The sequence below is a fragment of the Pteronotus mesoamericanus genome, unplaced genomic scaffold (genome assembly GCF_021234165.1).
Source record: "Pteronotus mesoamericanus isolate MK-2021 breed Mesoamerican mustached bat unplaced genomic scaffold, CSHL_Meso_final contig_182, whole genome shotgun sequence".
Lineage (NCBI taxonomy): Eukaryota > Metazoa > Chordata > Mammalia > Chiroptera > Mormoopidae > Pteronotus > Pteronotus mesoamericanus.
In genome coordinates, this window is record NW_026555078.1 from 30,446,229 (window position 1) to 30,472,860 (window position 26,632).

At 34.1% G+C, this 26,632-nt stretch overlaps 1 protein-coding gene across 1 annotated transcript; it reads right to left on the minus strand.

The window, feature by feature from the left end:
- Positions 1-5,414: 5,414 nt before the first annotated feature.
- Positions 5,415-26,573, minus strand: AP5M1 (adaptor related protein complex 5 subunit mu 1). Its single transcript, XM_054567511.1, has 8 exons — positions 26,157-26,573; positions 21,038-21,683; positions 17,423-17,650; positions 15,959-16,098; positions 14,935-15,020; positions 14,723-14,841; positions 11,478-11,574; positions 5,415-9,234 (listed from the first exon to the last, which is right to left on the minus strand). The coding sequence occupies exons 1-8, from the start codon at positions 26,228-26,230 to the stop codon at positions 9,152-9,154; spliced, it is 1,473 nt and encodes a 490-aa protein (XP_054423486.1). The 5' UTR covers positions 26,231-26,573; the 3' UTR covers positions 5,415-9,151.
- Between the last annotated feature and the right edge of the window lie 59 nt (positions 26,574-26,632).

Genomic DNA, 26,632 nt, shown 5'->3' on the forward strand with positions numbered 1-26,632 from the left:
ATTCAGTGCTCACAATAACCCAATGAAGCTAGGAAGAAAGTGAAGACTACAGAGAATAAGTAGTTTATCCAGGACCACCCAGCTCGTAAATGGCAGAGCTAGGATTTGAAATCAGGTCTGTACAACTTCAAAGATTGCTATTTTCTCTGTACCACTCTGCCTTTATGGTTAATGGAAGCATTCAAAATAATCACAATTCTTGGATACTGGCAACTTTATTTCATCAGCATACAAAAATCACTGGAAAGCTGTGGCTTTATGGGGCGTGAGGAGTCTAACATATCAGGTCATATTATATTAAAATCAGGATTGACTCTGTGAACAGTGGGGAGTTCACAAAGCTGTTGTCCAGTGAGTTCCAGAAGGGAATTTCTAAGATGGGAGTGCAAATGCTTTAAGGTTCACCGAAGCATAACGGCAAAGAATGTGGCCTGTGATGGAGAGCAACTGCAGGCCTCGGCTGCTGCTAGTCTAACAGGTGGAGCCACAGCTCTGCACAGCGTGTCTGAGAGCAGTGTCACAGTTCCATGTTCTCTGAATAGTGCCAGAGGTGGCAGTCGCAGGGCAGAAACCACCTGTGCTTCGTGTGGACTGAACTACTGTTTGCAGAATTGACTTTTTATGCACATGTGCAAAAACAATTATTCAAACATTGATTTCTTTTGAGTGGGAAAACAACCCACTTTATTACATATTTAACATTTTGCTACTTTAAGCTTCTTTATTGAATCAAGATTAAGCTTCTTTAGTTTCTGGTGGCACTGAGAATACAACGATGCACAGGTGAATGTTGTCTTCAAGAAGTTCAAAATATTGGCGTGAAAGGTGGAGGAAAGATTTGTAAATACACACATATTTGCATTTTCCTTGTTTTATACATACACGTATCTGTATCTATATTCAACTGATTCGAGGTTAAGGATGTGTTCCAAGGGAGAAGTTCTAACATATGTGAACTATCCTAAACAAAAATTTAGCTTATTGACTAAGTATAATATATATTAACATATTAACAGATTATGTAATAGTTCACTTGTCATACATAGTTTTCCCATAATTCTATTTATGCATATTTTCTTCACTGGTAACAGAGGCAAATCTCATACTAGGATATGTGGACATGCATTCAAAATTAGGAGCAAAGTGGGAGACAGTGGTGGAGTGTACATTTAGTATATAGGAGTGCCTTCATATTTCTGTGTATATTAGGCTGGAAATTAAATATGGTAATTACTTTCCTTAGAAATTTATATATATTTAAATACCCAAATCTCAAACATTTGGAAGAAAAAAATATTGGATGCTTATTCTTACCATAAAAGATGTTCAGGTTTCTGGGATTCTGCTTGTCAGACCTACGGACATAGGATGTTAGGGTGTTGCCCCTAGGATACCCTTCTTTCCATTGTCTGCCTGGTGAACGTCAACCGTCACTTATTTGGACAATTTCTAATTAATAACGTCTACAATAAGTCTCCCATATTACAATGCTAATAATTTCAGGAGTCAAACCATTTAAAATCAGGTACTATTTTTTTTTTTTGTCTCTGTCTAGTTCTGGAGTGGCATATAATAGGAGCACAATAAAGGTTGAACATTATTTATGAGTTTTTATTAACCAAATTAAGGCTTCCATTTCAGCTAGATTATTCAAGCAGTTTTTAATCCCAAGCCATACCTTATGTTTGTGTTTAGGACTTTAAAATGAAATAAAATGGCATGTGCCATTTTACCATATATAAGGGAAATACATATTATGGGCAGGAAGCCACTGATATTCACAATAATTAAAACAGTTCTCTTGGTACTATTAGTCAATAAGCCATAAGCATCACTAATAACTTCTGGTTACTTAGCAAAAGGAGAGTTAGTGGCTTGCTATTTGCTTTTAGATGCAAAAAAATTTTTTTAGATTATGGACAAAGATTAAAGTTCCTTAAAAAACTGATACACAGAAACTCATAGCTTTTAAATAATTTTTATAAATTCCTTCTAGATTTTAATATGATACTCTGTAAATATATGATAGAAAGGGTAAATAATAAAGTATCTGGCTAAGTTTCTCCTCAAGAACCTATACATAGCATGGGCTAATAATCTTTGCTGTAACAGATCAGATTTTTAGGCTGAAACATGGAAGAGTGACAATTTTACTGTTGGTGAATCAAACAGTTCAAAGTTAGTACTTAAGAAATGAAAGAATATTGAATTGTATTCAATAAACACCTGCTAAGAGACCAAGTAAAATATGGTATTTTAATCCCTGTTAGATTGTCTCTTAATTCTAATATATATGTGAATTAAACTGTTCATCTTAGACAGGTGTAAGCTTAAATTTTTTCTGAATTTTTAATGAACTTCCCCCCTATTTTACTAGTGAATACTTATTTTTAAATGTCAGATTGGCATGCCTGTTTTCAATTGCTGTCTTTTCTATTCTCAATTTAGTTTTTATAAAGCTCAAGATAATTGCTCACAAAAGCTCTCTCAATTCTCAAGCTATTTCTCTAATGAACATATTATATATTCAGTTACATACTTCAGTAATTTCAAAATTGTTTTTATTTTTTGTTTGATTTTCAGCTTATTATTTCTTATGCATTGCCATTTCAGGGAGGAAAGTTACATAAAGCATTTGTTAATAATTGGAATCACTTCTTGGCCTTTTGGCTAAGATCAGGTGTGAAAATAATTGGAAGTTAGATTCAGGCAAATAAGGTGCTTTTTTTGTTTTGTTTTTTTAATGGGATACATTTCCTGGAGACAGAAATCTTGAAAAGAGAAAGTATAAAGTTTGGTACTTAAATATTTTGAAGATAGTTCATGAACACTTAAGTTAAATGTCATTTTTCTAAACATACAAATAACTTTTTATTATTACTCATGCACTATTATAGTAGGTAGAAAGGCAGGTTGAAGATGCAACAAATATTCTTTGAACACTTCAATAAACACAATGTAAACATTCACTTTAATAATGTTTCCTTTGTTAATGCAAAACTGAGTGCATTTTTTTTCTTGCCTCTGGCTGAGCTGGGACTAGCTGAGTAGCAACAGCAGAGTGCTGAAAGAATTTTTCAACAGCAATTTACTTGTTCTAATTTACTTTTCAAGGTTGATGATCAGGATCACTATGTTGCTTGCAAACAGATCTATTTCCATTAATCTGATCCAATCATTCCTCTTGTTCTCATCATATTTAGTTCCCCTGGCAGCTTTGAGTGAATCAGAAATGCCACCAGGGCTCAAGTTCTATAATTTTATATATATAATGAACTCCTCTATCCTTTAGGAATGGATCTGCTGTACCCATTGAGAAAGATGGGTACAGAAATGAGTGACTCCGATGTGAAATCTTCGCCCTTTGTTCTTCAAACAGAAATACTCTTTTGGTCAGTAGACCTATGCAATAATCATGCCAGAGCACTATCGGTTCAATCCTAATTTTTTTAAATAAAGAAATTCTAAGAGGCTTGTTTGTTTTTGGCCTGAACACAATTATCACTCACCAACAAAATCAAAAATAGAACATGCAATTTAAAAATTTTACATGACGCATATTGAAAAAGTAAGGCTTATTTTAAGTGTATTAATATCCTAAAAATATAATGTGGAATAATCAAGTTATTCTCCACAGCTTTAATAAATTTCAAAATAGGTACATTTTCCCAATCTTCTTTCTGTTAGGGACCTTGCATTAGTTCCATTGTATATAGTTTCAACATTCAAAGAGCCCTACCTAAGTGATTTGGAAAATTCAATGGTATTACATTCTTCACATGAAACACAACTCTAAAACAGGCCAGGAAAAGAAACTCTTCCTTCAGTCACTGGAAAATTGACAAAGGTAACAATTTAAATAAAATAGGTCACATTATACTGTTACGCTTCTAAAGGGAAAAATCACAGGGTTTCAAAGTAAATATAGCCATAAATTATCTCTTTATAACCTGCAGAGGGCACTCTAGTCCCTTGAAAGAAAAAGTAAAAATTTTAAGAGGAATAACTACTTTATTTTTATTAAAAGTGTTAAGCCATTTTTTAAACAAAACTATTTAAAATACATTTAAAGGAAACATACACATTGACTTTAAATGTTTAATAGATTATTAAAACACAAATTTTCGCACGTTCTATTGGACAACCAATTCAGCAGGTGGTTTCTATCCCAGAGCATGTCAATCTGCAAATGCTGTGCATCACCTGTTACCACCACATTGCCAACAATTATGCAGGTTAGCCAGGGCCTTAGAGAAATCAACATGGACCTAAGAGTAACCTGCTTGTAAGGCAGTAAACTAGTAATACAGGTAAGGCCTTGCACTGATCCAGGCTATATATGGACAATATTATCATAACCATAAAATGGCTGATGAAAAAAAATTAGAAGCTAGTGGAAAAGCCTTCAGTTTGCAAGAGTTTTAATCAATTTGTGAGAGTGATTTCATGAGTTCTTTGGCCATTTTTATTTTAAAACACTAACATATGTATTACATATATTACATATACATATATGTACTTTTTCATAGATTCTTTGATGGCATAAAAATATATTGCAACATTTTATTAACTAAATATTTACTGCACAGTGAAGTATTAAAAACACTAGTATCTTAGCAACATAGTCAGGGGATCCTGCCTTTCATCTTACTATTTTGATCCTCAATTTCTGTGATTAAGTAACTTACTATCAAAAGATATTTGGAAACAGTTTGGTTACTAAAATGAAACTGGAGGCTGGTACCAAAGTAAGTTAGAAACCTACTTCTTTGAGTAATTGTTTCAATTTAGAAATTGCATCATGAAGACCCTGAGCCAAAAAAATGTGTAAGAAAATTATTTAAATACATATCTTGTATTACAAACTGCTACTAGAATAACGGACAATTATGAAGATTCTAAAATACTTTGTAATAAAATTAATCACTAATAATAATCTAATACGTAAGAATAAATTTTGTTAAAAATCATTGCTTCTTTTTTAAGGGTCTTGAAATACGGAGGAATGGATTCCCAAATTTGGTATCTTGCAAGATATTGACATTGGTATTTTTAAACACGAGTATTTTGAGAAGCCCTAGCATGAGACACATATTAAAATTTTATTCTTAAAATATCGTGCTAAGTTCCATAGAGTATTTCAAAGTTTTAAAGTTATGGAAGAGGTACACAGTTAAAAGGAAGCAGAAAGGTAAACAGTACTGTGGGAAATTGTTATTTTGATAATTCTTAGAAGTATTTCTGTAATGACATCATTTATCTTTATGAACAAAAATTTTCATTCTGAAAATGAATGCAATTATTCTTAAGTTGGCAACATAAATTGTTTTCCTCAAAAAAGAACTAAGTTAACAAATAAAGCTTTGAAATCAGAAGTCTTAAGATAAGTAATCGAGTACTACATGTTTTCCCGAATTGGATTTACCACATAGCATGACATTTTTTAATGGGAGGAGAGTGGGAAGAAATCATGCAGTTTAGTAAAACAGAAGCATTTTTCTCAACCTAAATTGTAGCTGCTTCTTTTATTTTTGGCTTATCTTGGGGCCAATAAGTATACACTCCAGTACATGCAACAAAACCAGAAAATATACTTAAAATGTAGTCTTTGTTTCTTCTTTCTTCAAAGCCTATTTTTCCTAAAATCAGTTAGGCAAAGCAAAAAGAAATGTTTGTTCTATTACGTAAGAAATAAACTTCATTTGGTATTCAATTGACTTTCTAACTTAGCAGACAGGACTTTACATCTTCAAATACTGAAAATAAATTGCATTCTTGGCCCTTGCTTTAAAGGTTAGAGAGAATAAATGCACACCCTGGTAGTGTTCTAGTGATCTCCCTAATCTCAGTTGCACTTTGTCAGAACGAGGTAACTGGTAGTTAAGTGAAATACCCTAGATCAAAGGGGGATTAATCACCAACTGAATCCTTGCTGAATAAACCTGTCATTCAAGAAAATTATTTCCACTGAACTTAGCAGAGGATTGAAGGTATTTGCATAACAGGGACCAACGCACTTCAGCCAGGTTAAAAGGTTCAGAATTCATCCTATGTTTAGCTTTTTGCCTCCTTTTCCTTTCAGCAGCGTGGTACAATGGTTTCTAATCTGATAATACAGCTAACTATCTAAATGATGTCAGAACAGGAAAGTATTGCAAAGTTTGGATGAGGGATGGATCAATTTCACTTTCAGTAACTCCTAAATCTGATTTGTTGGAATTTAAGATGTAATCCTAAAAAAGTCCCTTAAACCTGAGGACTGTTTATTAACATCCCTTTTCTGACCTTTGTCTTAGAAACAACTGTTCGGCCGTGGCAGCGGTCCCTGCAGAGGCTCTGGGTGAAAGCTCAACCTACCTACCTCCCAGGGGTGGTGCAGGAGTCTGTCTACGCATGTCTATGAAGTGGTCTGAAATACTATAATAAAAATACGAGTCGTTGTTAATATGTATAAAATTGTGCTTTCATACAATATATAAGCTCACAATAATTTAACTCATATTTAGTTGGTGTTAAAAAACTTAAATTTTGTCAGACTAATGTTTAATCAAGAAAATATTTTTAAACAAAAAATTCTCTTAAGAACTCCTGACATGGCTATTTACTTCAAACCTGGTATTTTAATCAACTATTTAAAAAAGATGCCCACCATTGTAAAGGTATTGCTGGCTTTAAAGTTTTAAAAATAGTTTAGAAAAGAAGGGTTTTATCACAATCATGAACCATCTTTTCTGCGGCACTTTTTCAGAAATGTAACACATTTTTGTACATTTTGGTCCACTGAAGAATAATTACCTATATGATAGACATATTTCATAATCATATTTTGGCACTAAAAGGGAATTTAGCAATTTTCCATCTAGAGTAGGTGTGACATCATCCAAATCTGTGGAAGTAGGTGCTCATATTTACTGCAAATACAAAGCATCTTTCAAGTTAAAAAATGCAAAGAATAGTTATCAAAGAAAATGAATAAAATCCACAGTGAGATAATTTTTTAGAAAATGATTGAAGTTTCAACCCAAGAAAGGACTCTTAGAGTGTCTTATAGCTTAGAATAAGAGCATGTCAATCACGATTAAGCTTCTGGAATCGGAATCCCTTTGAAATGCAGCTGTTTCTTCTTTAATTGTGGCAGCGGACTCTCAAGAAAAGAAAGGTCCAGCCTTAAAGATGAGTAAGGAATACAAAATAGCTCAGGATTAGTTGTGGAGTTCAAAGGTCACTAATTACACTAAGGAGTTCCCAGACACAGGGAAAACATTAAACAGGTCACCTACCAAACGGGAAACAGACTTTGTCTTTAGAAAACTATCCTGAACTGACAGGTTTCTAGACAAAATCAAAAGCATCGCAATGTGCCCAGCTGATCTTAACAGGATGAAAACATGGGCTGGCTTTAGTTCTGCAATGTAATGTTATGGCGGAATGGCAACAGTTGGCATCGGGTTGCCCATGCCCATACTCCTTTCCATACTCCCTAGATTTTCCTCAGGTTTCTAGAAATGTCAAATCAAAGGTTTTGCTGATTGCTTATAAAGAAAGATTTCCCTAGGGAATTATTATACCAAATCTCTGCCTACTCACTAGATATATGCCTCCATTAATATTAACGTAAGCTAAATGTTAAGCTTTCATTGAGTTTAAGAGAGATCAAATAACTTAAGGGTAATAATTTTTTTATTCTTTCAAAAGAAAGGTTTTTACTACTGATTATCTATGATTAAGCTAGAATAATAAGTTAAAGTCCTGGTCAGGCAGTTATTCTATTTCTTTTGTTACTTGGGATAATTTTGAATGGAGAACATTATGTCATGATAATGCCTTGTAGAAAATAAAAGTTTATAATGAGTAGGATTGACTTTAATTTAAAAATCATATTTCAAATCTTCAATTTATATACAATATTCCTTCAAACTCTCTTTCAAGGTCTTTGGAGCTTTTTCTAAGTTTTTCCATTGGAGGTTCATTGAAAAATAGAAACCAAGATATAATTTAATTGAATACTAATCTGTAATGTATATTTTTTTATTAACATTTCTAATTCTGTTCTGTAAAAATAAACGAGTTTTGAGGATCTTCAGATTTCATCTTTTCTTGAATGGTCACTTAAAGTCCAACTTGACAATGAACTACTTTGGAAAAAGAATAAGACATAATTGTCAAGACAGGTAAAAAGAATAAAGAGTATGACTAGATCCTGAGGAATACAAGAGAATGCTAATAAGAGAGTAAGAATGACAAATTTAAAGAAAATATGCTACATGACTCTTTACCTAAATTCATTCATTAGTGAATTTAATAATAATAAAACATGAAAAAAGCACTATTACACTAAATTTATCTTGAAAAATTGGCCGCTCACATTAAGTGATCACAAAACACTATGTTCATCTTCTGAAGATATACCATCCCTCTTACTACTCTTACTGACACCCTAAGCAAATTGTTACTGTGGCAGATTGATAAGCTTACTTGAAAAGTAACTCTAGAACAGAGATAAATACCTTAAATAGAATTATGCCGATTCTTTATAAGTCAATTAGATAGTTCTGTTTAAGAACAGGTTACTATTTAGACAAATTTCCTTTGTTTTCATTGGCTGTTTTTTCAAGAGATTTACCGTTGTTTCTAATATGGTCTCTGGTATTTTGTACCAACACAATGTACTAGGAGATTAGTATTCAGGTCTGGAAGAGCAAATAATTTTTTTATCTTGCGTATCATCTATAATCCATCAGGAGTAGCTGCCTGCAGCTCTGCACTGAGGAGGAGCCTGAGCCTGAGCCTGTATCTAGAAATCTCAGTGGAGAGAGGGGGCTGTGATTGATTAGCCATGTCTGCCACAGGTGCAGGAAGGAACACGTGGCAGGCTGACCCAGGACCAGTCTAAAATAAGCCTGAGGTGAATCCCTGCTGGTTTATGCTCTGAATCATATTGAGTAAAATCAAAGGGAAACAAAATTGGAGACATTAATCTTTAAAATTTTTTTTCAAACTATGTCAGACTAAAAACATCAAATGAGCATTTTTAATAATTAAATCATTCAATGATTTCTCACAGGTTATATACATATACATTAAAATTAAAGACTATTATTTAATGTAGGCTATGTTACTATTGCATAAATCCCATTTAGGCATAAGATAATTATAGTAATAATGATCCATATGTTATTGGAGCAGGGGCTTTAGAATTCCATATGTAATAGTCAGAAGAAATTAGTTTCCGGTCTGAAAAAATAAAAGAAAGAAATGATAAGACATATTAACAAAAATTGAATAAGAGACTGATATTGTAAAATTGTGGAACACAATTATTTCAAGGAAGGCAATACTTTGAAATATTCATTTGATTTTATCAAGGCATACTTACAACTCATACCACTTTAAAAATATGAGTTCATTAAAATATTTAAATAATCCACTTTTAAGCTTATTTATGACAAATTTATTCCAATATGCCTCATTTGTGCCAAAACTGCCATTTTCCTCCCTCACATTTTCCCTAACTTCTGTTTCTTATGGACCATTACTTCAAGAACTAAAACATTAAAACATTTTTTCATTGGCTTCCTTTTTTTTGTAACCTTTTTACCAAGGTTCTGATTCTGATCTTGCAATTATTCTCTACTCATTCAAAGTTTCAGAGATATAAATAAATACCAACCTTCTAATAATGTTTTAAAAAGACTGCTTCAATGGCTTTTTATTGTTTTGATCTAATTCAAACTTCTTGCTTTAATAGTTTTGTAGCTTTGGACAAATGACAACCCTCTTTGCACTAAAGTTTTCTGATATACAAAATTAAGATAATGCAAATTTGAGCTAGACATATGTAAATTCTTATTATCATATGCATCACTAAATATCCAATTCTGCCTTTTTTTACTTCTCTTTTTCATGCCCTTCTTCATAATGAAAGAATACAGGTAGGATAGCTAGGACATATTACCTTATCTCTGCCACCATTCCCCCCAACCCCCCAAGTTTGGGAACTCAGTAACACTGAGAGTCAACATAGCATATTGGTTAAGCAGCAAGAGTCCAAGCCAGACTACCTGGGTTTGATTCCCAGTTCTGCCATTTACTAATTATGTGACCCTAATCTCTCTGTTCTGTCAGCATCCTCATCTGTAAAATGGAGATAACATTAATAGGATGTTGTAAAGATATACACATATAACACATATAAAATATTTAGAACTATTCCTGGCATACAGTAAACAATAAATGTTAGCCATGATTATTTAAATTAACATTTTGCATTGAGTACCTCAGATATAATCTAAAAAATTGGTGTTTGAATTTAGACAAAACCACTTGTTTATCCAAACTGACATAACTATATTATGTCTTCACACACACACAAAATGCATTATGAAGACTATTCCATATACATGCATGTCTTTAAAAGACAACCAAAAACAATACGGTATAGGAGAGAATAGGAAAAATCTTAGGGAGGTAAAGAATCTATGACGTAGAATTACATAAAATTTATTACTGCCCTTCACAAGTAATTGTTTAGAATATTGTAGGTCTGAGTTCCATAATTCTTTTGAAAATTTAAGAAGTCCTGCCCTATCTTTCCTATTTAAGGACTCTAATCCTTAGCTTAAAGAAACTTACTTAACACAATTGTTTTATTCTCTTTAATATATGAGGCAAACAATTTCTGCTTACATTTAGCTTACTCTACCTCATTCTACCTACTTTTCTGTTTGATGTCACATATGTGTATTTGATCTGAATTAAATAATTTTGAATTCATTTACAAATTACTTTTTGTCTCCCTAAATTTTCATATAGACTATATACATATTTTATTACAACCAAGAAATTCATCAAAGGTAGGAAACCTTCTTTCTATTGCTTTCCTATTTGTAAAATAAAGAAGGTACTAAATAATGTTCACAGACTACATTTGCTAGAAATAGTTAAAATTTTAAATAATCATATGTAGCATTTATTGAATCCATGCTATATGTCAGAAGCATCATGCTAAGTGCCTGGCCAATATAATTTTATTTAAATCTAATGACAATCCTAAATTAAACAATACTATTACTTCCATTTTACAGATGAGGCAACTAAAACTTTAAGTTCATTAACTTGCCTAAAATCACACAGATAACAAACTAAGCTAGACTTAAACCTCTTGTCTGTTCAACACCAAAGCCCCCGTGAGCAACCCCTAAATAAAAGTGTATATTACAAATGGAGCAAAATAAATCCAACTTTATACTAAAGCTCAACTCTATGTCGATCCTTGCTCATCCAGACAATTTTATAAACAGAAGGTGGCAGAGGGAAATGGAAAGTACACCAAGTGTTACATGGAATATAATCAAACCAAAATTTTTATAAATTGGGATTACTCTCTGATCTCTTTCTGTTACATTTTGATTTTACCTTAGGTAATAACTGCATAACACCATTTTAATCCTTCAAGGTAGTATGAATCTACAACTTACATGTACTTATTTTTGGTTTTCCTGATGCAAAAACTTGAACAGAATGCTGATCTGCATAACACCCAGTAAGTGTGTAATCTAAGATCCTAAAACGAAGCTAGAAAAAGAGAAATGTATTCAAAATTAAGGTGATTCTTTGGTAGACATAATGATCACATTTTTTTTTCCCTTCACACAATTTTAGTTTACTTCACACAGTTCACAAACTTAAAATCACAGAATATTAAACCTGATTATTGTGTGTGTGCATGTGTACAAATATACGCACACTGTTTCCCTTTTGTATGAGGGCCATTTCTTTGCAAGGCTGGCATTATGAAGTCCGTCACACATATCAGGCACTACTTCACTAATGTGAACTCTAATCCTGCAAGGTATCCCTATTGTACAGACGAGGGAACTGAAGCTCAGAGCTGGCATTTGAACTCAGACCTGACTGACTACAAAAGCTGGTGCTCCTTCCCCTATGGTGTCTGATGTTCCGTGTATTTTTTTTCTCTCTCTAAAGGCTATGTGGTATATTTGGATCATAATTCTTCTACAGGCAGAAACATATACATATTCTACCAAAACACAAGAACGCAATTACTAAAAGAGAAACACCAGTTTATTCTGGTGTTTAAATGAGATGCTCTACTTAATTTTCCAGAAAACTGAAATTTAACTTTTATATCACTAAGCTTAGAAATAGCTTTTTCTTTTACTTACAAAACCTTTCTAAAATGTAATCCATAGTTCCTAGATTTAATTGATAATGTGGCATCATCAGTATAAATGTCAATTATTATGTTGTTCTATAATAGAAAGGGCCTTAGTACCTTCTCTGAAAGCAGTGCTGGGTGCCTTAGTCACAATGATAGTCACATTAACTATGAAAGTTCTATAACTTACATGGCTCCTGTCTCCTTTTGCTGTGGTTCTCTTTATCTTTGCTGCTAAAAGCACCTGATTTTGCAATATCCTGGTATCTTTTTCTATAGTTTTTTTCTCCCATCTCCTTTCTCTGCAAATTTCTCCTTTTGATTACCAAACTATCACTTGCATAGAATGTAATTTTCAGAACTTTGACATTTTTTCTCAAATCATCTCAATAGTAAAGGGCTTTTTTCTTGCTTGTTTAGTATAATTCTAGATGCTGAAAGTTATGACAAGGTCGATTTCTACAAAATGAGATATTATATAAATCTATTCAGTGAACACAGATACATACATACTTTTATGAACACAGTACATACTTTTGACTAAACTGTAAGTGGTTAGGTGATGGAAATGAATAGAAAAGTCATAATCCCTACCTTTGAAAGACATACAGTTTAGTAACATCCCACATTTTTTTCTGAAAAATATCCGGAAACCAGAATTTTTTAAATAATGCTTGAAGCAAAGCTTGTAGACATAGTTGAAACCAAGACAGAAAAAATATCACAAGCGTACTTCTGACTTCACCATTTCCCCTAATGCTTTTATGTATAGATTTCAATCTCTCTTCTTTGATACCATTCTATTTAGGTTTTTCTGCTACCTTTTTGATCACCTCTTCAGGTTCCTCCTTATTTTATCTTTTTCTAATCTTATTTCTACTGAACCTGACTACAGTATTTCTTATCCACAGACAGCTCCTAAATCCTATATACAGCTGAGCTCTCTTTTGAGAATCAAGTTCCAAGTTTTTAGCTACCTACTAGACTCTTACACTGGGATATGTTGCTATCAACAGCAACATACATGATATGAAACCCATTCCCTCTCAACTTTCTCCGTATCAGTATTATCTTCTAAGTACGTTATTAATCCATTCATCAAGTATTTATGTGGCATGTACTGGACTAGATGTTGGCAGTAAAACAAATGAATGAGACCTGCATGGTCTCTGTTGTCTTGGAGCTTCAAGTCTGGTTTAAGCTACATACTTTTTGTTTGTTTATTTAAAAATGTAGCAAGCATTTTTCTTTTTTTTAAAAAAAGATTTTATTTATTTAATTTTAGAGAGAAGGGGGAGAGGGAGAGAAACAGCAATGTGCGATTGTCTCTCACGTGCCCCCTACTGGGGACCTGGACTGCAACCCAGGCACGTGCCCTAGACTGGGGATCTAACCTGCGGCCCTTTGGTTCACAGACAGGCTCTCAATCCACTCAGCCACACCAGCCAGGGTTAGTTTCATACTTTTTTAAATTTGCAGCCCCAAACCTTTTGGCACCAGGTACCAGTTTTTCCATGGACTGGTACCTGTTACCAGGTGGGAGGGTGGGGGTGCTACTGATTTGCAGCCCAGGGGTTGGGGACCCCTGTTTTAAATAATACCATCTTTGACTTAAAACTATTTATCTCTATACCTAATTAGTGACCAAGGCTTTACCTTTATTACAACTCTTATAGCAGTCTCTTCCTTTTATTCTCTTCCTTTCTCTTTCTGTGACACTATAGGAGCTCAGCATGATAAATTTATTACCTTTCATCAAGAGTACTAATTGAGCTAAAAAAGTTTCTTTGTTTAGTTATTTTTTTCTCTTGCCTTCCTCACACACATTTTGATTAATCTTCATAAAGTATTATGACGTATTAGTTTCTGAAAGAACATTCCCCTCTCAAAAAAATTGTAATATTTTCTAACAAAGGAATGGAAGTCAGATTCAAACCCTCTATAATCCAGATCTAAATCTTATCCAGCCTTATGTGTTACTATTGTTCCTGGCACTGGTTCCTAAGCATGCCTTGCTATACTTCATTCTTGTGATCAAGTTATCTCTTTATACAAATGCTAGTCAGTCTTCATGGTTTCATATTCATGCTTAGCTGGGACTCAGAGTTTTGTTTAAATTCCGTATTTACTGTAATGCTTTCCTTGACCACTTTAGTCAGAACTGCTCGCTCTTTTCTTGAAACACCAAAAGGCAGTTAGCATTGATCAATTATTGACATGGATCATTGAAAAAAAATCCTTACAGGAAAAGGACCACATCTTACATTTTTGGTATACAAATCTCAAAAGTGATAATTATAGCTGGGCAGAACTAGATTGAGTTGAGGTGTTTAGGTCATACCTGTTTCACCTTAAAAGTTTTAAAGTATTAAGTGAAATAGTAGAAATTGACTAATACTAAACAAAAAGAATCTCACAAAAATAAAAAAATACAAGCAGAATTTAAAAAGTGGTGGCTAGAAAACATTAAAAATCAATTAGATATAGGCAATTTAGAAACAAAGGAAAGGTTTCTAATATAGTGAGCCATAAAAATGTATTTACCTTTAAATATGCTGTACCTCCAATGCAAATATGGTCAAACGGCTGCTTCTCGTGGTTCTTGGATCCAAAAGTTACAGTTCCAGAAAGACTAATTTCCATTGATTTTGGGAATTTCTGTCCTAAAAACAAAAATACACTAATCAAATATCCTAAATCAAGTAGAATCTATAGCAAGTGAATGAAAAATAATCAATAAACAAAACTTGACTCACCAATAATCCAGATCAATAAGCTTTTCTCTCGAACTACTTCGAGCTGGCCGAAACTAACTTTGTATTCCACATGTGTGATTGGGCCTCTTTAAAAAAGGAAACAATATTAAAAAAAAGATCCCAGATACAACAATTTTAAGATCTCTAAGTCAAATCTTGCTACTGTTACTTAACACAAGAAAAGATAAAAGCATCTATATATTCAAGTTTGCAGAACAGAGTAGAACAAATATAATACTACATCTCAAAAAACCACCAGAAAGACAATGAACATTTTTGGTGATGATATATACTTCTTTTATTAATTCTAAAAACAACTAAAAAATCATACAGACAATATAAAGTCATATGGACTGACATAACATTAAAACTACGATTTTACTTTACACTAGATACCCTTTGAAAAGAACTATGCTGTAGAACAAGTTTAAGAGTAGAATTATGAGGAAGTACAGTTGATACTCAAACAACACAGGTTTCCTACACAGTTCAACCTGTGTTGTTCAGTCAACCTTTTAAATCCATGGTTGGGATCTGCAGGTATGGAGGGGAAACTGCAGTTAAATTTTTGAAGGTCAAAAGTTATATGTGGAGTTTTCCACTGCACAGGGGTCGGTGGCCCAACACTTGATTGTTCAAGGTTCAACTGTAATCTTATGATACAATTGACTTAATTCACCGGATATCTGATAGTTGGGCTTGACTTGTATGTAGAGTACAGAGAAATTGCTAGAAATAAAACCAGGAGTGAAATAATCTTTGAGAAAGCTAAACTGATGTTAAGTTTACATTTACTAGCAAGTTTAACCAAAAAATAAAGACACATTTAAAGGTAAAGTGATTGTTTTTATGACTTTTGGTCATAAAAATAATCTCTTTACCTTTGTTCAGAATCAGCATTCATTTGAAAGACATAAAGAATCTTAAAAATAAGGTAGAAAAACAAAGACAGGTAATTTATGGTAGGGCAGTGAAAATGTACTAAGGAAGGCAGAAATCATGGCATCATATTATTTATTCCTACCTATTGAAAAATGGTATATGAGCTTCACAGAATTCAAAATTGTTTTTCACACTTTCATGAAGTTTTAAATTAGCTGTTATTTTTAGTTGTATTCCTTCCTCTTTCATTTGATAAAAGCCCAAAATTGGTGGGACAGGAACCTGGCAACAAACACAAACAAACTTTTATATAATTCTAAGGTTAATAGATCTAAAATATCAATGGTGATTTGAGAAAAAAAGTCTTGCAGTAATATACTCATTATATACAGATATGTCTGTAATGACTAATGGGGAGTTGTTTGAATAGATGATGGAGTTACATTTATTGTAAGTGCACAGATGCTCCTATCTCTTTGTTTTCAGAGATGAGAAAGGTGCCTTACTAAGGTGTGCAGTACATTCTTACATTCTTTTTCCTATTCTTGTTCATCTAGGTTCCCTTCTTTCCCTCCTCTGGACTCTGTATGACCTGCAATATAGGACATACACTAACACCCTGCCCATAGTTCCTGCTGCCCCATTTGAATATTGTGATTATCCCCTACTCATCCGCTCAGCAATAGGTTACTAAATTGGTTATCAGTAATTGACTGAAAGGGAGACAATCTGTAGGATGAAATAAGCCAATCACTATTTCTGGTACATATGAAGTAAGAAATAGGTATACTATTTTACAGTATACATCCTAGAGCTGGAGAACATATGCAAGCAGAGAAAGCCAGTTGGAAGAGGAGACTGAGAAGCAGAGATGAGGCAGACAGCATAGACCTTGAGTACACAGTGATTTTAATTCTAATTTTCTGATTCTAGCCCCAGTATGGCCTGGGTCTTCTACTTCTTATCCTTGAATAACAATGAGATTGCCTCTTGTATTCTCAAAATAAATTTACCTCTGCTAGCTTGAGTAGGTTTTTCTAAACTACAGATTCACAATTACAAGAAACAAATGGTATAGAAGAAAAGATGTTGGGTTCAAATCTAAGCTCTGCTACTTATCAGTTATGTGACCTTGTACAAGCTATTTAACTTCTCTGAGACTCTCCTTGTCTGTAAAATGGGGCAAGTAATACCTATATCAGGGTCTATATAGTACTAGAGAAAATACATGTAAAGTTCCTAGGACAATGTCTGGCACAGCAGTTACTCAATACGTAATAAAGAGCTATGAATATTATACATTTGTACCCACAGTTGCCTAGGATTAGAGGTATTTTTAAATGTTCATCATTTAAACCATGACTAAATCATACCCAGTTCTTTCTTATGACCATGAATTCCTAATTAGGGAACATTAAAAAAAAAAAAAATCCCATAACTCTGAAAACCATTCGGTGCTGTTACAGACACCAGAGATAACAGGCATCCTCGTCAAAGAATTGAAACTTTATCTCCATCAATCACTGACTAGTAAATAACTCAGGAAAAGTTTTCCTTTGACCAAATGTATGATTTGCAAAGTCTCAAGTTTTCTAAGGGTGTTTACCTGGGAAGTGTAGTAGCATAAGTTGAATGACTCTAAAGGTGGAGTGAATGGAAATTTGTAAGGTCCACTAAATGCAGAATCATCCATTGCATCAATGCTGCTAGAAGTCAGAATGGCAGAGTCAAGAGAAGTCACACAAGGATGAACTAGAATATCCTGAAGTGGAGATCCATTGGTGGGGAGACTCAAGCTGATGGTAACATTCGGCATGATTCCTTCTAAATCACACTGTAATACAAAAGAAAACATATTACCAAGTTCTTAGAAGCATAAATCTTCTGGGTGAGGCTTTTCTGACTTTATCTGAGTCATTTTCCACAATTTAACTCACTTTTCTCTCAAGGTGTTGTGTTTTCTGCGTTCTAGCTAATAGTTCTACTGTGCTCTCAGACACCCAAGCCAGGGACCAGGAGAACTTCCTGGAGGCCACTGCCTATATTTGCAACCCTTAAAAAGTTATTTTGAACCCACAGACTTCTCTCCATTCCTGTTGCAAACACATTGGTACAGGCCCTTAAAATTTTCGACATAGTCTTCTAAATGTATCTAGATTTGTTTTCCTCTAATCAATCCACCCTTGACCAGTGTCAAGTTATCTTAATAAAAGATAATTCTAATTATATTGCAGCCACATTCAAAACCTTTCAGTAGTTTTCTCTCAATTTTGTATTACTTTTTAAAGTCTTTCATTTCTTTAATCATTTTTCTACCCTGCAACTAATGCTGTAGACATATTGGATTCTTGAATTTTCCTGAATAAATTATAAAGTCCTATACCTCCATGCTTATGCATACTCTATTCCCTCCAGGAACAATCTTCTTTTCTTTTTGTAACCTCAGTTCATTTGATGCTTGTGCGAGGCCTGACGTTCTGTGTTGTCACCTCCAGAGCCTACATCGGCAATACAAAGAAGCCCAGGATCTTTTCCCTATGAGGTCTGGGTTAGTTTGCCAATGAGAGGTACTCATAAGAGACTTGGAAGGTAGAAGGGAAAGGGAAGTCAGTATTCTAGGAAGATCATGGAAGCCAGATTTGACAGCTTCACAGTCCTCTATTTTTCTTGAACTCTCTAGTGTCTAGCACATTGCTATGCATAAGAGACACTCAAAATATGTTTGCTGAATGGATTATTGTTTTCTAATTTAGGAGCCTACCTTTGTTTGCCATTCTAATATGAAATGTTTCACCTTTTTATGTTTTATTTACTGCTTGATATATATATGAATTCAAGAATACATATGCTATAAAATGTAAGCACATAGAGAGCAGGCAGATATATAAGCAGTATCATGAATAATTAGTGTCTTATAAAGATCTTTTGGTGACAGTTACAATAAAAATAATCATGTTTGAAAATAAAAATGCCAAATAATCTTACTACAAAACAAAACACTTCAGTGTTTCTACTTCTGACCCGTCTGCTACTTCACTCTCTACATGTGAACTAGCAAGAACAAAGTTGTTTTTGGACAGATATTTATGAAGATACTAAAATAAGCAAATATTAATAGTAAATACTATTTTTTAAAATATTCAGTTTATACTTAATAAGTTAGCTTCTAACATTCTTACAGGGATCAGAAAATTACAGCCATTACGGAAACCACAAATTATCTACTTCCTAGGGATTTAAAATACCAGATCATCATATAGTCATTTACTATAGAATGAGAACATCTATTCTAGAAGAAATCTATATACTACCCTTTAAACCACTCTGGCATATGTAAATGTGGACTTTTAACTAGGAATTATGAAAAGAGAAGGGGACCTAGGAACTTATCTGATTTTAAAAATCAGAAAAGATTTTTAGAAGTTATGAATTTTCCCAAGGCACATAGAGAATGAGAGGTGGAGTAGGAACTAGAACTTCAGTCCATTGGCTTTTGGCTGATTACCAGGCCTAAGATAAAATGAAGATAATTCTATTTATAACAGGCTTCACAATAAAACTCCTTTAAATACTAAGTTCCTGAAGAACTTAAAAGATGTTTGGCAAACAGACACATTATCTACATATAAGTTTAAGGAAACATTTAGTGTGTGTGTGTGTGTGTTAAGGTACGCCCCTACTTTTTTTATTTTTAGAATAAAGTTTTTGAAAGGAGAAAGTCTTCTACCATGATAATTTGTATCAGACAAGGAATAGGAATCAATTCAAAATTCCCAGACACAATAAACTAGGGTCAGCTTATTAATGAACTAAGACATTTAAACATCATGACACTAATTCATAGTAAATGACATATAACATATTCCCTATTGTCACAGAATGAAAAAAAACAGAAATGATGAATTTTCATTCTTTTATCTCACGGAACTTATAAGCAAAAAGTATTAAAATGTTTTAGGGCTTACAGATCCATGGTCACTTCAATTTTGGAGTTCTCCACAATGCTTATTTCTAGTGAACATAGTAACTGCTATATATCTTTGATCATGATGGAACTGAGTTTAAAACACTAACTTTTAAATCACTTTAAGGTTAAAAGGGAAAAAGGAAGATCCAATTTGTCTGCCAGGACTGCTCTACTTCTTTGTTCCTGAAATCTACTTTTATCTATAGAAGTTGTACATAGCCACTCAATATTAAGCTTGATATATAAAAAGTTTATATTCATAATACAGAGAATAAAGAAAGGTATCAGAACAATAAAGACATCTGAGAATATTAACATGCACTTGTAAAAATTGTACTTGGAGGGTTTTTATCTTGGATCATTATTCAACATGGTACTGATCACTGCTAACCGTATTGCTATTTTTATTCTTTTCCTATTTTCTAACAGAGAACCCTATATTAACTAATTGACTTGTTTAAATAAAACAAGAGCCCTTCAAAATGGTTTTAGATATTAAGTCAAAGGTTTGTCAATTTCACCCCTGCTAGAGAAAATGGAAAATAGATATGGAGGTTTTAAAATACTTTCACAAGTTATTTGACTCTTTTTGAAAGGCGGAGCCTAATTCCAGCCCCATTGAATGTGGACCAGACTTAGTGACCTGCTTCTAACAAACAGAAAACAGTGGAAGTGATGCTCTCTGACATCTCAGTCTTGGTAATAAAAAATTGCTTCTATCTGTGCCCTATGTCTGTCTTTTGTCTAATCATTTGATCTATAGGAAACTAGTCACCAAGTTGTGAGGACTTTCTTAAGCAGCTTGTTGAGAAGTCCACATGTAAAGGAACTAGGGCCTCCCACCATTAACTAGTCATCTGAATGAGCCACCCTGCAAGTCTATCTTGGAGCCACAATCAAACCTTTAGGTGACATTGCTCCAGTTGAAATATTGACTGATCTCATGAGAGACTCTACACTAGAAGTTCCAGGTAAGCTGTTCCTGAAATCCTGACCCACAGAAATTATAAGGATAATAAATGGTCTTTGTTGGGACAATGGGGCAATTCATTACATAGCACTATGTAACTAATAGTTAATTAGAATGCAAAAGGTAACTTTATTAAATTTGACATGAATCTAACATCTAATGACTGCTATTTATGATAAAAGTCAACAATGTGATAATAACAATGCACACTAAAGTTAGCAAATTTTATTTTCTTCATAGATGTTAAATAATATGATAAACCAAGTATCAAAAAACAATCTCACCTTGCAGGTGACAGATCCAATTACTTGCCATGTATCTGCTATATCCTGTTTATCATATTGCATAGATTTCACCTTTTCAGTGATAGAAATAGAAACTTGTGGTTTTCCTTTGTATGTTCCAGGTTTCCAGGCAGGTTGTTTTTGTGGATGAGACACAGAAGCAAAATTAATACTATCCAATGAATTCTGTAAGTTGGCATCTAACACAGTTCCAAATGGGCAAGCCTGTAGAAGCAAGTCAGGCAATTGGCTCAGTTTTGTATTTAGATCAGTGTCATTTTTTTGACTTGAGTAAAGAAAATCCTGTACCCCAAAAAGAAGTTCAAAGCCTTGTGAAATTGCACTAATACTAATTAATGGTGGACGAGGGGACAAAGTTTGTTCAACTAGTGGAACACAAGCATATACTATGCCATTCTTCAGAAAAGCAACAACTGGCCAGAGTTCTTCACCTCCTACTTTAAGTCCATAAACGGATGTTTTATTGATGTGAGAACAGCTATCACGACTCTCCACGAAGTCCTTATCTTCATCTAATAGTCTAAGTTCGAAGAGAAGTGATTTAAGAAAGGGACCATCTTCAGGAACAGGCACATAACTGGCTCCATTGAAGACTCTGGCTCGTTTTTCAACAGTTGGATACCGTCTACAGTATGGAAACAAAAAAGCATTATAAATGATTCTTCTAAATAAAATAAAAAGGAAAGAATCTAAAATAAAGAACTCAAAACTGAGGGCAAACAGTAATAACAAAATACACAATAACAAACAAAAACCTACACATCCACACAATCCACAGCCAAAAAATACTACATGTTAACTTCTGACTATAGTAACTAACTGTTGTATACATGGTATACTATCTGAAATGATAAAGTATCATTATCTATTTCTAAAAATAATTCAATTTAGTTAATTTTTTAAAATAGGTAGAATAGATGGTTCTAATTTGAAATCCTAATCTCTTGGCAATTCAGATTCCCACTTGGCAGGCAAGGATTGTATACCTGGACACATTTTAGGCATCTATAAGAACTTTTCTCCCCCATTCCATATTAGCAGAGTAGGATCAAAAGAAGTGGTTCAATTTAACCCTCTACAATTTTGAATTCACTAGTTGAAATGATATAATTATAAAAGGAATGTTTTATCCTACTCAACCTATAGTGAACAACAGGTACCCTGAGTTTTCTTGCCAACCCCTACATAAATATGAGCATTTCAGTAATAATGGCTTACCTCTCTGGCCCTGGAAGATAGTATGAGGTAATAAAAAGACTACAGTCTGAATAATTTTTTATGATTTGCATGTTCTAGGGTAAATGCAAGTTACCATTTCACTGCTTTCTGTGGGGAATCAGAATAAAAGGTACTTTTGTTCATTTACACAAATGTTGGATCAGGTTTTCTTAGTCCAAAAAATATGTGCTTTCCCTATCTACTATCCTTACCTCTCTACTCCACAGTCCAGAACAAGGTCATCTACTGGCTATTAACTTCTCTGTAAGTCCTCTAACTTCCCCAAGTCTTTTTTCTTATTTGTAAAATAAAGGGATGGCTAAAGAACATACCAGAAATTCTCATCAAGGATCAAGAACACATCTGGCCAAAATAATTTTTTTCACTAATCCTACTAATAAAACATTGATGTTTACTAATATTCTTTAAAAGAAAATAAGAATGTATTCAAAGTTATCAATATATTAGTAAAACCTCATGCATATACATTCTGATGCATTTTTTTGATTGAGAAGGGGAAAGAATCTGTTAGCATTCCAATAACGGAGCAGCAGGTAAATGCCATTTCTTTTTCTGGGTCAAGTAAGAATTATTGAGAACTTTGGACTAAACTCTAGTACAGTGTCTTATCCTCTAGTTACCTAAAGAATAATTAAATTTTGTCTTAAATGCAAGAATGTCATGACTGAATGTAAACATAAGTAGTTAATCTGGGACCTTTTACAATGCTACAATATATAATCAATAAATATTTTTGTTGGATGACTCAACCTGTCATTTTAGATTTATTCAAGGCCTTTTCTAAAATAGGACTCACACCTTAAATGGCCCCACAACTATGAGATTACGAGGTACAGAAAACCTCAGTCAAACTTAACCTGATACTACGATCTATCTGGGCAGCAAACCTCTAAAATAGAATCTAGACCAAGCTTTTTTTTTTTTTTCTTTTGTGAGGCCGGGGGTGGTGGTGTAGAGGAAGTAGTTAGATAGGAAAGATCATTTGCTTTTTTAAAATCTTAAGTGATGGCCATTGTCCTTTGGCATATATATATATACATATATATATATATATGGATAACATGCCAGTGCATATCTGTTTAGCCCCATCACCAGCCCCAGGAGGTCAGAAAACTGAAAACAGTAAAACTTAACTAGTTCATTCAGCAATATCAAATTAGCCCTGGCTGGTGTGGCTCAGTAGATTGAGCGCCGGCCTGGGAATCAAGGGGTCCCCATTTTGATTCCCAGTCAGGGCACATGTCTGGGTTGCAGGCAAGGATCCTAGCAGGGGGTGCTCCAGAGGCAACCACACATTGATGTTTCTCTTTTCTCCCTCCCTTCCCCTCTCTAAAAATAAATATATCTTTTAAAAAATAAACAATACAGAATTAATAAGCAATAAGTGAATTATTTGAACCCAGCTTGCTGCCTCCATGGAGATGCTGAAGTGCTATCCAAACATACCTAACTTTTTCTTCTGAAATATTCTGAGCACAGGGAGAAAAAATTTTGAAAACAAGCATGACTTCTTTAAGGAGCTTATTTTTGTAAGCAGGAAAAATCAGACCACTATGGGATATTGCGATAAGTTACAAAGCCACAGATATGGTATTGGTACAATAACAGACAAAGTAATAGAACCAAGACAGACCAATGTTTATATGGGAAACATAATAAAATACTAATGGCTCCATAAATCTGTGAAAAAAATATGTATTGTTTGGAAGGTGATATGGGAAAACTGGCCCACTGTATAGAGTATAGAGAAAAACAAAATGGGGCTCCTATATTAACAATATATCCAAAGATGGACTACAAATAGATTAAAGGCCTAAATATAACAGATACAATAATACAGTTAAGAAAACTAGGAAGATATCCTTGGAAACAAAGGTAGGGAAAAACTTCAACAAATCTCCCAAAGCACTAACTACTTTGCTTGCAATAAACTTAGTGATTTCTGTTTAATCAAAGGCAACATCAAGTTAATTGGCAATGATAAAATATCTGTAATAGCTAAAAAAAAAACCCCATAGGACTAATATTAAGAATACACGATAAACTCCTGCACATTAACAGAACCCTCCCCGCCAAGCAAATCTGAAAGAAAAAATGAACAAAGAATATGTATAGGCAATTCACAGAAGAGGAAACCCAAAGGGCTAACAATCATTGCTACACAGAGAAAATTATATGAAAATAAAATACTATACTGGCAAAAACTGAGTATTAGGAAAGAAAGGAGATACAGGAACCCTCGCTCTCTGCTGATGAGAGTGTAGACTGGAGGAAGTATTATGAAGAGCCAATTATTGGCAATATTTAGTCAAAATCAGCATAGATATGGCCCATGGACTTTTTGAGGATATCTACTGCAACACTGTTTTGATGTCAGAGTTGGAGGCACCCTGAGGTATATCACTGGGGAAGAGGATAGGTAAAGTGTGGAGGCTGAAATCATTAAGTACTAGAGAGCAGGGAGAAGTAATGACCTAGATCAGCACTCTCCAGTATAGTAGCCACTAGCCATATGGAACTTTTTAAACTTAAACAAAATTGAGTTTCTCAGTTAAAATAGCCACATTGCAGAAACTGCATGTGGTTGGTGGCTACAATGATAAGACAGCATAGATTTAGAACATTTCCCATGTCTGCCACTACAGAAAATTCTTTGAACAGTGCTGCTCTAGATGAATACAAAATAACATGAAAGTTTTTAAAAATAATGCTGAGAAATCTGAAAAATGTAAGAAAAGGAATGAGGTTTCTAGAACAATTATGTAATTTGAAAAATGTATACACAGACGTGAATACAAGGGAGCAAAAAAAGATACAAGTTACCTATGAGGCAGGAGAATAGCAGAAATAAAGATACCCAAGGGAATATATAAGTAAAAGGAGGAGTACCTTAGATAGACCAATGAGGCTAATGAACCGTATCAAAGAATATTATTAACCCCCTTACTTGACGTACAATAACAAATGTTAAGTCAGGTACCCTGAGGGAAAATGTTAAATGCCAACTCTGATGCCCTTACTAACGCAAATTGTTTAGGTTACAAAGCGGGAATTTTTCATGTCCACATTACCAACCACTTTTCATTTAAAATTACACTCATCTTTATCTGCCTCTATCTCAGTTCAGAGCTACACTACTTCACTCTGGAGCTTTCCTCAGGGAAGAATTAATTTGTTGGCAAGACCTAACTGTTAAAGCCGCTGAGAATAAAAGGTGAAACAAATTACTCAATTGGACCCACATTTTAGGAAGAGTCATTGTATAATACTCTTCAGAGCTATTTTGATAAAATGTGGCAAATTCTAAAAATGAAACCAGATCAGCTTACACAATCTAAGAGAAAGTGAATACAATTTAATTTTTGTACTTTTTCAATTTTATTCAACAATCAGGAACGTTAAAATTCCTATCTAAATAAATATCTAAAAATTCCTAGGGATGAACAAGAATCATGGTAAAATGAAAATAAGAGTCTGATCTTGCTCAACAAGGATTTTACAGAAGAATGAATTAAAATGCCATTGACTGATTCTTATGAATGAAAGAAAAATTTTAAAACGTGTAGTGCTCAGTAAGTTTCCTTCATTATCTCCAAATCAATGCCAAGCAGCTGGAATAAATTTTAAGATATAACGTTACTAAATAACACTGTATTAGAAAACATAATACTGAATATGTGCCAGGCATTAACTCATTTAATTCTCACAACACTACCAGGCAGTATTACTAAAACACTCATTTAACAGATGAAACAGAGATTAAGTGACTCGCCTACCAGGGATACACTGCATCACAAAACTATGCTACAGGATCCATTCCTCCAATTGATCGCCCCTGAGGATTCAGACTTGCATTTACCTGGAGAATCTCACGGTGCCACAAAGTGGATTTCCCGGTTCGTGGCTTATGAGCCACACTGCTCGCTGGGCCATGATAAGCCGCTAAAGCATCAGTTCACTCCTAAGGCCGCCACGGAGGAAGAGAGCAGAAGGGCTTTCTCAGATGGACTCATTTAGCCGAACCACCTTCTGCCCCACCACAAACAGGTCGGGCTCAGCAGAGAAGCCAATTCTTTCAAATGAAGTAAAAAAAACACTCAGTCGGTTCTGGCCAACACAAACCACAAAATGCTCTGTGAAGCCTTACCTAGCATCTCGGGAACTTAAGATACCCCAGCAACCTAATAGTTGCTTCCTCTAAATTCCACTTCCGGGATGGTGGCCCGCAAGGGCCATGCTTCCTCACGCGCCCAAACAACGAGCCTCTGCAGCTTGCCCATTGTCGGCTTCCCCCATCTGCCCCTCCCGACTGCCGAGCCGGCGCGCGCAGCTCCA